This window comes from Oryctolagus cuniculus, chromosome 13 (genome assembly GCF_051225735.1).
Source record: "Oryctolagus cuniculus isolate XC-2025 breed Fujian yellow rabbit chromosome 13, ASM5122573v1, whole genome shotgun sequence".
NCBI lineage: Eukaryota > Metazoa > Chordata > Mammalia > Lagomorpha > Leporidae > Oryctolagus > Oryctolagus cuniculus.
The window spans coordinates 62085301-62098339 of NC_142879.1; the positions used below are offsets into that span (position 1 = coordinate 62085301).

General features: G+C 42.7%; 1 protein-coding gene across 1 annotated transcript in view; it reads left to right on the forward strand.

Moving 5' to 3' along the window:
* Positions 1-1356: 1356 nt before the first annotated feature.
* The window catches only part of LOC100342312 (exonuclease 1), a 29112-nt gene continuing 17429 nt past the window's right edge, over positions 1357-13039 (forward strand). Inside the window, 4 exon segments of the mRNA XM_051820767.3 lie at positions 1357-2634; positions 4881-5090; positions 7335-7522; positions 8166-8261. Of these exon segments, the coding sequence (XP_051676727.2) occupies positions 5055-5090; positions 7335-7522; positions 8166-8261 (320 nt within the window). The 5' untranslated portion in view covers positions 1357-2634; positions 4881-5054.

Consider the following 13039-nt stretch of genomic DNA (forward strand, 5'->3'; position numbering starts at 1 on the left):
GCTCTTGCCTTCAGATCAGCGCGGTGCGCCAGCCATGGCGGCCATTGGAGGGTGAACCAACGGCAAAAGGAAGAACTTTCTCTCTGTCTCTCTCTCTATCCACTCTGCCTGTCAGAAAAAAAAAAAAAAAAAAAGATAGCATAGTTAGAGAATAATTCGCTGAGAAGGAATTATGAGCAGAGGTTTGAGAGAGTAAAGAACAGAGTGGATGGATATCTTGTGGAAGAGCATCCCAGGAATAAGGAACAACATGTGCAAAGGCCTAGAGATGGTAATGTACCTGGACTTTTCAGGAATAACGAAGAGGTTAGTGTGATTAAGATAGAGTAGGCAAGAGTAAGAGCAGAAGTTGAAGTTACATGCACATAAAGTGCCAAGATGATTTATAGAAGCATAATTAACATTAGCCAAAAACTAAACACAATTCAAGTATCTATCAACAGTTAAATGAAATTATATTTATATAATGAAATTCCACATGGAAATGAAAAAGAAAAAAAGACTACATTCTTTTAATAATGTAGATAAATCTCACAAACACAATTTTTAGTGTGGGTTAGGATAGGCACATTTCTGATTTTGAGGTTCCTTTTTAATATGCCTATATGTGGCATATTCTTGGATACAAGTTATTAAAGCAATTACTACAGCCCTGTCATCCAATGACTATAAGAACTGCTTTTCTACAAACACATGCCAACCACATTTAAATTCCTCTCTATCGCAGTTGCTATCTGCTCACCCTTGCCCTTAGAATCTGCTTTAAGCTGCTCAGAGTGAGAACCACCACAGTCACTGGAAGAGGAAGGGGCAATAACTGACGTGGTTTGAATATTTGCACCCCTAAACTCAGGAATTTAGTCCCCAAAATCTTATGTTAATGGAACTAAGAAGGTGGAAACTTAATCAAATTATGTTATTTAAAGCTTGGATCTTTCAAAAGTTATTAGATCCATCATTACAATGCAACTCCCCTACACCGACTGATACACACGCTTCCTGTTTCTTGCCATGGGATGCTCTGGCCCACCTCATGACAAGAATACCACTACCAGAAGCTGAACCATCTGAGACTGTGAACCTTCAGAAACATGGCCCAATATAAACCTATTTCCTTTATAAAGTTGTCCTGCCTCAAGTATTTCATTATAAAGTAACAAAAAGCTGATGAACACAGTAAGTTTTCTCTCTTCTGGTCTCCACCTAAAGTCCAGATTTGGAAACCAGGCAGCCCTTCAAACACAAGACCCAAAGTGACACCCTTTCAACAATTTTTAATTTACTATGTTGGCATGACAAATACTAATCTGCTCTTGAAAGGACTTTAATAGAAGCAGAATGAGAGAGACATAGAAAAGGCAGTCACAAGGGAATATTAACAATGTGCTCACTTCTTCCAGCTGATCTCTGGGTCCAGAACATACTTTGTGGCCTGACCTAAAGTTCTTCCCGATTTTTTTCATCACGACATTCCTAAGAGAACAGCAACCAAATCTAGGGGCATTATGAGGACTAGAAATGTAACTCTAAATGGCCGCTGAAGTTCAAAATGTCTTTAAAGTCTGTGACTATGAGTCCATTTCTAAAGATTCTTAGGGGGAGCATTTTTAAAGATTTTTGGTCTAGGAGCTAAGAAATGGAGTGTCATATTGCCGCCTGGGTTCCATACCTGATTCCAATTTCCTAGTAATGCTCACTCCAGAAGGCTCTGCGATGGCTCCAGCGATCAAGTTTCTACTCCACATGGGAAAGGTACATTGCTTCTGGATCTTGGTACCTGGCCATTACTCCAGCCATTGTGGGCATTTGGAGGGTGAACCGGAGGACGGGAGCCCTGTCACTCTGCCTACCAAATTCAATAAATATTGTTTGGTTTTAAAGGTAAAATTTTCCCTGACTTACGTCAAAGAATGCCAGGCGTTAAAGTGGCAAGGGCGGATTTCAACCAGTAACACTATTGCACCAGGGAAGAGTCCAGCAACAACTTGTACTGAAGTGACTGGACTCAAAGAAAATGAGGGATTTCGGGGGTGGCGATGGTGAAAGAGACTAGGGGACTAATTCCGAAGAGGCTCCTTTTCCAGGTTTTTTAAACTTTATCACAAACACGAGGAGGCGCTCTTTAAACCTCAGCGGCCCAGGACTGAGGCTGCAGTCTGGAGAGAACTACAACTCCCAGCAGCGTGAGCGCGAGCGCGAGCGCGAGCGCAAAAATGTCCAACTTCCAGGGCGCCGACTCTCCGTGCTTCCGCAGTGGCCACCTCATCCCGCACCTTCCGAAGGCCGCAGCAGCCACACACACTCCCGCCTGCGGCACCCGATGGCGTCTCTCAAGCTGGGGCTTCACCACTAGAGGGGCGCGGGCGGCCGGAAGCGGAGCCGGCTCCACGGCGTGCGCGCTAACGTCACGTCCGCTGGGCGGGGTCTCGGGGGATCCCGCGCAAATTGAAAGGGGCCGATTTTGGGCGCTGCGCCGCAGCTGGTTTGCCTAAGTTCTGCGTGACGGTTTCGGTTGCTGTGGCTCGGGTGCGGGGCGTTTTAGTCGGGCTTCCGGGCCCCAGTCCCGCTGCCCTCGAGCCGCGAGGAGAGCCCTTTCCGAAAAGTGAAGGGAGTGACCTGTGCGGAGGCTAACGGGTGGGTTCCTGCGGACCCCGCGTGGGTCGATCAGCGCGTTCTCCCCCGTCTCTCTCCTGGGGTTCAGGGTTTTCCAGGAAGAGGAAGAGCAGGGCTGGCGAGATTCGCCGACCCTGCATCCGAGCCCTACACCTGGCTCCTGGCTTCAGATTGGTGCAGCCCGCCGGCCGTAGCGACCATCTGGGGGTGAACCAACAGAAAAAGGAAGACCTTTCTCTCTGTCCCTCTCTCTCTCTCACTGTCCGCTCTGCCTGTCAAAATAAAAAATTTTTTTTAAAAAATGCATGGCATTTGTATATTCTGGACACTATCACAGTAGGCCTTTAAAATTGGAGTGTTCTATCTGAATTCTTTAGTAAAATGTAGATTTGCTAGGGGCGGCACCATGGCACACTAGGTTAATCCTCTGCCTGCAGCGCTGGCATCCCATACAGGCACCAGTTCTAGTCCCAGTTGCTCCTCTTCCAATCCAGCTCTCAGCTATGGCCTAGAATAGCAGTGGAGGATGGCCCAAGTGCTTGGACCCCTGCACCTGCATGGGAGACTGGGAAGAAGCACCTGGCTCCTGGCTTTGGATCGGTGCAGCTCCAGCCGTTGTGGCCGTTTGGGGAGTGAACCAACAGAAGGAAGACCTTTCTCTCTGTCTCTCACTGTCTGTAACTCTACCTGTCAAATAAATAAAAATCTTTTAAAAAAATGTAGATTTGCCAGTTTTTAATAATGATAACATATTCTTTAGGTTAGGTAAACAACTTCTCTACTAATGGCACACAATGCAGTTATTTAGAATTGCATAAAATGTTTAGTTTTAAGATTTTGGCCGGCGTCGCGGCTCACTAGGCTAATCCTCTGCCTTGCGGCGCCGGCACACCGGGTTCTAGTCCCGGTCAGGGCGCTGGATTCTGTCCCGGTTGCCCCTCTTCCAGGTCAGCTCTCTGCTGTGGCCAGGGAAGGCAGTGGAGGATGGCCCAAGTGCTTGGACCCTGCATCCCATGGGAGACCAGAAGTACCTGGCTCCTACCATCGGATCAGCTCAGTGCACGGGCTGCAGCGCGCGGGCCGTGGCGGCCATTGGAGGGTGAACCAACGGCAAAGGAAGACCTTTCTCTCTGTCTCTCACTGTCCACTCTGCCTGTCAAAAATAAAAAATAATAAAAAAAAAGAATTGCATAAAATGTTTAGTTTTAAGATTTTATTTATTATTTGACAGGTAGAGTTACAGAGAGAGGGAGACAGAGAGAAAGGTCTTCTATCCACTAGTTCACTCCCCAGATGGCCCCAGTGGCTGGAATTGGGCCGATCTGAAGCCAGGAACTAGGAGCTTCTTCCAGGTCTCCCACACAGGTGCAGGGGCCCAAGTATTTGGGCCATCTTCTGCTGCTTTCCCAGGCTATAGCAGAGCTGGATCAGAAGAGGAACTACTGGGTGCTACAAGCGGAGGCTTAGCCCACTATGCCATAGTGCCGGCCCCATCATAAAACTTTTTAATGGAGAACTTTATTATGGTAGTATTAAGGGTATAATAGTAATAAATAAATATTACTTTAATACTAAGAAAAAGGTTTACTTTAGAATGCCAAAGTAGAAGGTAAAGAGAAAATGCCTTTTGTGTGTCTCACCAGTTGATTGTCATGCCAACCCTATAATGCAGGTAGGAAAAAGAAATACAGAAAGGGATTTCTTTATACTAGAGTCAGGACAACCACATTGTGGCTGTGTAATCTTATCTAGTCAAATCCTATGCTTCAGTTTAATTTATTTGCAGATTTAGTAATTCTTAACCTGCCTTCTTGACTCTTTGTTACAGTGAAGACAGATTTCTTAAAAGTATTGTAGTGGCTGGCCGGTGCCGCAGCTCACTAGGCTAAACCTCTGCCTTGCTGCGCCAGCACACCGGGTTCTAGTCCCGGTCGGGGCGCCAGATTCTATCCTGGTTGCCCCTCTTCTAGGCCAGCTCTCTGCTGTGGCCAGGGAAGGCAGTGGAGGATGGCCCAAGCGCACCCCATGGGAGACCAGGATAAGTACCTGGCTCCTGCCATCGGGTCAGCGCGGTGTGCCGGCCGCGCTGGCCGCGGTGGCCATTGCAGGGTGAACCAACGGCAAAGGAAGACCTTTCTCTCTCTCTCTCTTTCACTGTCCACTCTGCCTGTCCAAAAAAAAAAAAAAAAAAAAAAAGTATTGTAGTGAACTAGGTAAATGACAAATAGCAGTTATCCTTCTAGGTATTAACTGTTTCCCTTTTCAAGGTGATTTAAAAAATGGACCAATATGGAAATGGACTGGAAATTGATCAAGCTCAGCTGGGAATGTGTAGACAACTTGGGGATATATTCACAGAAGAGAAATTCCGTTACATGTGTATTCTTTCTGGCTGAGATTATCACTCATCACTGCGTGGGATTAGATTAGCAAAGGCATAAATGCTAAGACTGGCCAATAATCCTGAGATTATAAAGGTAAGAGTGAATTACCAGGTATCCTACTCATTTTTTGCAGCATTTCTTTAATGATAAATGTGTATGGATTTTAAATACTCTATTATGCCAGTTGTCTATGTTATGTTACTGAAAGGAGCAAATGACTAAAACATTGGATCTTTTTCTTCTAGAAACTAACAAATATTAGAAGAGCCATGTTTTCAGCAAGAATAGTAATTTTTAAAATGCTTACTTGTGGGTGGGGGATGGTGCTGTGGCATAGTAGGCTAAGCCTCCACTTGGGGCGCTAACATCTCATATGGGTGCTGTCTCGAGTCCTGATTGCTCCACTTCCGATCCAGCTCCTTGCTAATGTGCCTGGGAAAGCAGCAGAGGATGGACCAAGTGCTTGGGCCCCTGGACCCACATGGGATGGGTTCAGCTCTGGCCATTGTTGCCATTTGGGGAATGGACCAGCAGATGGAAGACCTTTCTCTCTGTCTCTTCCTCTCTCTGTCTGTAACTATACCTCTCAAATACATACATATATAAATCTTTTTTTAAAAATGTTTACTATAAAAAGGGTAAAAAAGTATTGGGTTGAATTATGTTAAACTCATACTCTTGATTTTCAAGATTACTTATAGTAATCCTTCTCAAACCTTTAGGTCTAAAGATCCCTTTATACTCTTTTTTTTTTTTTTAAAGATTTATTTATTTACTTGAAAGTCAAAGTTACACATAGAGAGGAGAGGCAGAGAGAGAGAGAGAGAGAGAGAGAGGTGTCTTCCATCCGCTGGTTCACTCCCCAGATGGCTGCAACTGCTGGAGCTGCACCAATCCGAAGCCGGGAGCCAGGAGCTAGGAGCTTCTTCCAGGTCTCCCATGTGGGTGCAAGGGCCCAAGGACATGGGAAGTCTTCCACCACTTTCCCAGCCATAGCAGAGAGCCAGATCGGAAGTGGAGCAGCTGAGACTCAAACCGGCGCCCACATGGGATGCTGGCACTGCAGGTGGCGGCTTTACCTGCTGAGCTACAGCACCGGCCCCAACCCTTTATACTCTTAAAAGTTCTTTGTGTTAATAATTTTTGTATGTGTGGGTTATAGCTCTTGATATTTACCAAATTAGTGATTAAAACAAAGCTTGTTTAAATTCACTTAAACTTAATAAATTAATTATAAACTAACAAAATAGTGTACTTTATGAAATAACCAATTTTCCAAAGCAAATGTTATGACAGGTATTATCCATTTATGCATATCTCTTTATTTTTTTTTAGTTTATCTTCATGTATATCTTTTTTCAGAAGGCTTTTATTTAATGAATACAAATTTCATATGTACAGCTTTTAGGAGTACAGTGGTTCTTACCCTCTATTCCCGGCCTCCCACTCCCACTCCCATCTCACCTCCTACTCCCCCTCCCATCCCATTCTTCAGCAACTTTCTTTAACATGGCTTGATAAAAGACTGCTTGATTCTCAGATCTACTTCTTCATTTAATTGCATTCACTATCAGGTGTCATGTATCCTCTGATAAACTGAGACATTGTATATCACCTTAATATATATTTTTCTGATGTTATTACCTTAATATATGTATATTAGAGAAGCTCATTTTCCTCCTGGGTAGTTCTTTAAGCCCTCAGATTTAGCAGAGCAGAAATCCCATTTTCTATTCTCAGAAATATAAAGTATGAGTCCTCAGGGCTAAGAGAAGTCTAGTATAATGGGAAGATCTGTAGGTTGGAAGATTGTGGCCCACCTAGGAGTAGAGCCATGTGCTCTGATCAGCCTGTGACTCCAGAATCACTTCAATTCTCTGAGTCTTCCCTTTGTCTATGGGTTTGGTATGAAGTATTTAAGATCTTGCCTGCTTTTAGCATTTGTGACTCTAACAGAATAGCATATCAGCTTAAATGTAAAAATCTAAGAGTATTTAGGTTTTTTAGTCCTCAGGTTTTGTATGTTGTTTATTTTTGGAGTGAAAGAGACTGAATAATGTGCCTTATAGTTACATCTAGGAATATAATCTTGATATATAACTAAATTATTGGTCCTTTGGAGTAGCAGTGGAAAAACCAAAGAATATATAAATTATCAGACTTAGAATTTTAAGTGATATGACATGGTTGTGTTTGTGGAGAACATTTTTTATGTGGGTGAAAATAATTGATTTCTCAGTCCCTTCTCATGTTCCTCTAATGTAATCTAATTAGTCTTAGGTTACTGTGCTCCCTGTTCTTTGGTTGCAGATAAAATATTTTTGTATCCATTGCTAGGTTATCAAGAAAATTGGATATTATCTCAAGATGAATATAACAGTACCTGAGGATTACATTGAAGGATTTATTCGAGCCAACAACACCTTCCATTATCAGCTAGTTTTTGACCCCATCAGAAGGAAACTCATCCCTCTGAATGCCTATGAAGATGACATTGATCCAGAAACACTGAGCTATGCTGGACAGTATCCTTTTTGAACCAGAATGTTTGAATTTGGGCCTTCTTTGGTCATTTTTATCATGATATTTTTGACATTCAGTAAATAGTTTACAAAATGTTTTTTGCTTTTTATAGTAAGATCTGTACTTTTTAGTTCTGATTACCTTGCTCATGGAATTTATAACCCTGAAACTCATACACCATGCCATGCTATTTACTTTGACTTCACAGGAACATGCACAGGGTCAGTCACTTATGATCTACATTCCAAAGGTTGCACTTGAGAGAACTCCTGACCAACCAGCTTGATTTATCAACAGGACCAATGGGCACATGAGTTTACCAGGAGAGAATGCCCTTCCCGTATCTACTGGCCATAGACCCTCAGGCTGATCTGGAGCCCTGAATCGCTTAGGTTGTGTCTGGGACATTCCCTGTATCTCCTTTGAAAGAAGGAGGAAAGGAGAACTTGAGGTGTGACTTGAGAAGATGGCCAGGTAGTGTAGGGGCAGAAAGACTAGCAAACTGTTTATGGTTGCAGTAATTGGTACAGAAATAAGTAGGACCCATTTGAGTCCTAAACATGAAGGTTTTCTGTAACAATAGAAAACATTTTCTGGATTATTGATTGCTAATAAAGGCATTTTTCCTTAACCTTCTTCACCTAGGTATGTTGATGATGCCATAGCTCTTCAGATAGCACTTGGAAATAAGGATATCAATACTTTGGAGCAGATTGATGACTGCAATCCAGAACTGCCATGGTAACACTTTAAGGACTACATAAAATTACACCTTAGTCATGTTTCAGGAGTGCAAATCTTGAAACATTTCTATATCCAGGTACTATACAGAAGTACATTGAAAACAACTTGATCCTAGAGAAATTATCCTTCTTAGAACATATGATTATTAATTTTTTTCCAATTAATAAATAGCTACATTATATTCTAGTATTAAAATTGCATTTAAAAGAAAATTATTTGGTGCTTTTTTATTCATCTGGCATTTGATATTGTTGATGACTCAAACTTAACACTCCCCTTGGAAGTAAAAGCTTTTTTTTTTTATTCAATGATAATTTAGCAAATATTTAGTGAGCACTCCTGCTAAGTATCTCTGAGCCCTTTTCTGCTTCCTTCTACTGTTTGTTGATTGTGTATATACCATATGATTGTCCCCTACTATTCTCTCCTTTCTCTTCATATTTCTGTTCATACTCTGCTTTTTTCAGTTCCTGTTTATTCCCTTCCTAAGCTCTTGGGACTTTATACAGAGAACTCACATGTCTAGATCTTTATCCTCCCGCATCTGCACAATTTCTCATCCGTGCATCAACCACATAGTTTTCCATATCTTTTAGACATCTGTATGAACGTGATCTCATTATCCATAAGTCAAAACAAATTCTTAATTGTTTCTCACCTTTCCTTAATATTCTTGTTTTTATTACTTGCTGCTATATAACATTGTATCTATTTTGCTTATCTTCTGATTCTTCCTAGTAGAATGTAGTTTTCATAAAGGCAGGACTTTGTGATCCTCAGTGCTGTGTTTTATTTAGCATACATACCTCTTTCATCCTCTCGGACTAAAACACTGGGAAATAAACCATGGCTTCCTTTTTGACTACTGTCTTTGTTGTCTTTCTGGTTGATATTTCCTTCTGGTAGCTTTCAGTTTAATCCAAATTTTTTTTTTAATTCTTGCTTACTAATTCAGTACTTCATTAAGCATTTTTAAGTACTGTAACTAATATGGTTGGGTTAACTAGGGTTCTAGAATGTAAAGGAAAATAAAATATTATCCTTGTCTGTAAGGTGTTTCTTGTCTTGAGGAAGGAGATGTCCTCATATAGAGAGAAATGTGGCAAATACTGTAATATATATCCTGGGCTCCATGGAATCAAGTATGTGCATTTAGTTCCACCTAAGAATGGTTCATAATAATAATAAACTTTTTTGCACATTTTCTGTGTTCTAAGTATTCTAAGAAATTTACACATAGTAACTCATTTCCTCTCTAGCAAGCCTCTGAGGTCAATACTATTAATCTGTTAATGGATGAGGAAACAATTACAAGGTTTGGTAACTTTCCCATATTACATATTTAATAAACGTGGGATCTATGATGCCAAGCCAAGCTCTCTGCTCTCTTCTCAAAGAGGAATGTGCATTGTCTTCTCAGTTTGCAGGGATTAGTAGTTTTCATGATGGATGGGTATGCTGGGCTGAAGAAAATCACGTGTGGTAACATGTTAAAAGAACACTTAAGGGCTGGCGCCGCAGCTCAATAGGCTGATCCTCTGCCTGCGGCACCGGCACCCCGGGTTCTAGTCCTGATAGGGGTGCTGGATTCTGTCCCAGTCTCCTCTTCCTGTCCAGCTCTCTGCTGTGACCTGGGAGTGCAGTGGAGGACGGCCCAGGTGCTTGGGCCCTACGCCTGCATGGGAGACCAGGAGAAGCACCTGGCTCCTGGCTTCGGATCCGGCGCAGTGCACCAGCCACAGCACGCCAGCAGCAGTGGCCATTGGGGGAGTGAACCAACAGAAAAGGAGGACCTTTCTCTCTGTATCTCTCTCTCACTGTCCACTCTGCCTGTCCAAAAAAAAAAACACTTAAGTTCATTATGGTTGGACTAAGAATTGAGTCCTAAGTGTTTACCATGGCAAGGAACCCAGAGCTCCTTGAGAAAGAAAAAGAAGTGAGCCTGGGAAAGGTACCACTGAGCATTGAAAGTTAATATTTACTGTCAGCTGAAATAAGTTTAGTCTACCAAGAGCACAAATCTGCCATGAGACTCCCCCTCCCCCTCCCCCTCCCCCTCCCCCACATACACATACTCTGTGGGCTCATACCTTCAAGGCCCATGCGGTGTGAGATGGTGGGGCGACGCGAGGGTGTTCTTGACAAGAAGCACTGGAAACAAGTTTCAGTGAACATGTCCGTTTTATTAACAGTCAAGCACACCCTTTAAAGGGCAGGCAGAAGGGGCGTAGCTAATTCAGGGCAATACTAATTCTATAGGATGAATTTGATATTGGCGCCACTATGCTTCTCCAATCAGCTTGAAGGTTAAGTAGCCTAGTATCTTCCCAGGTGGGCCTGGGCCACACCTGGGAGCAGTTTACCTGAATGGCCTTAAACAGAAGGTGGGGTGGGGGTGGGGGAATGTGCCTGGGGTCCTGCTGCCTATCAGCAGTCAGGCTAACCTCCTGCATGGGCTAGGCAGGAAGTCTCACAGGATCACCCACAATAGTCCTTTAATTGTCCCTTTTTGGAAGATCCTGTTTCATGGTTGTAATCTCTTACTATAATCTTTTCTTCTGCTCTTGGCATTATCTCTTCTCTGAAATTTTTATTATTACTTTCTGTTTGTTTTGGTGCTTCCTTTTTCATGTTGGGGCCTTTTTTTTTCCATTCGTTCATATACAAGAGGCACTGAAAAGCTCACTGGAAGCTTTGTGTGACAAGTGAGGTTTATCTTGGGCTTCATCTTAGGTGATCTGTTTGGTAACAGGCTGGCTTTGTTTTTTGTGAATTCTCCAATGTCGGGATGTTTTCTCTAAAAGGAGATCTTCCAGTGGGTTAAAGCCCCATCCTGGAGTGCCAGCATCCTCTATGGGTGCTGGCACTCCACTTCTTACCCAGCTCCCTGCTAATTTTTCTGGGAAAGCAGCACAGGATGGCCTGAGTCCTTGGTTCCCTGCACCCACGTGGGAGACCCGGAAGAAGCCTGTCGCTGCTGCAGCCATTTGGGGAGTGAACCAGTGAATGGAAGACTTCTTCTCTCTATCTCTGTAACTCCACCTTTCTCCCTCTCCTCTTCTCTCTCTGCCTCTGTAACGCCACCTTTCTCCCTCTCCTCTTCTCTCTCTGCCTCTGTAACACCACCTTTCAAATAAGATAAAAAAGTAGATTAAAAAAAAAAAAAACCTGGAGAAAGGCTCAGGAATTTAAGGTACCAGGTACTGTGGCGGGAACAGCTGAAAAAAGGTGAAAAGAAGGGACTTACTTGGTCCCTGAGTTCCTAGATCTAACTGAACATACTGTCAGCTAACATCCACTCACTTTCAGAACCATCTGAAACCTACAAACAGTAGCATAGAAAGAGGTGTTTCAAAAGATGGAGAGACCCATTTGTCTGAAAACAAAGATTAAATGAAAAGCTAAACATAAATGGATTCACATTACCCAACTCATTTTCCCTAACTGACTCTCAAAATGCAGATCTGAAGCCAGGAGCTTCCAGGTCTTCCATGTGAGTTGAGCCATCTACTACTTTCCCAGGCCTTAGCAAAGAGCTGGTTTGAAAGTGGAGCAGCTGGGACTTGAACCGGCGTCCATATAGGGCGCTGGCACTGCAGGCGGCAGCTTTACCCGGTACACCACGGCACTTCCCCTCTCCAGTTTTTATGGATGAAGTTGGCTTCTCACTGGCCTCTTCAGACAGGTTTGTTCTCTGTTCTACTGAGCTTTTAAATTGTTAGGTCAGGCCTGTGCTGTGGCATAGCGGGTAAAGCCGCTGCGTGGAGTGCCAGCATCCCATATGGGGGCACTGGTTCGAGACCCAGCTGCTCCACTTCCAATCCAGCTCTCTGCTGTGGCATGGGAAAGCAGTAGAAGATGACCCAAGTCTTTGGGCTTCTGCACTTCTGTGGGAGAACCGGAAGAAGCTCCTGGTTCCTGGCTTCAAATGGGCATAGCTCTGGCCATTGCAGCCAACTGGGGAGTGAACCAGCGGATAGAAGACCTCTCTCTGCCTCTTCCTCTGCCTCTCCTCTCTCTGTGTAACTCTGACTTTCAAATAAATAAATAAATCTTAAAATTGTTATGTCTACATACAGTCTTCATTGTGGTTTGGAAGTCATAATTTTATTTCTAATGGAATTCTTGTTTTTATTGTTTCGGGGGGTTACTGCTGAAAGAGAGTGACTGAAAAGTGTTTGCTATCTACTCATTTGAATTCCTGTTATTATAATTTCATTGGGAGTGATTCTTGATCTTGTTTTTTGTCTCAGGAACTCAGAAACAGTTGGTTGTATTGAATATATTAAATTATGAATTTCACATTATGGATGTTATGGATCACTAACATTCACAAACCCAAATCCTTGTCAAGGTCTTTCCTTATTCATAGAGGTATTTCTGAAAGAACCATTAATTAATGATTTTTGTTTGTGATGTGCTCTTCCCAGTGTGATTTTTCAACTTGCTTTTTTCTTTTTTTTTTTTCAGGAAAACCATCAGTGGACTCTAATGCTATGAACCATACTGTGAAAATTGTCTTTTATACTCTTTCTCAATTGCATTATTTTCCTTGTTAATTCTCAAAGAATATCCTTGCTTTATTTATTTTTATTTTTACCCTTTCTTTTAATGAAGGACTTAGATTCCAAGTTTCTGTGGGGTTTTTGTCAGGTGGGATTCTAATTACACTTTTTGTAATTTAACTTTTTCTCCTTTGACCTCTCTTATATTGAAATCTCCTCAGCAGCTCACTGAGTTCTCAAATGTGCTGTAATTGTGAATGACATTAGCAT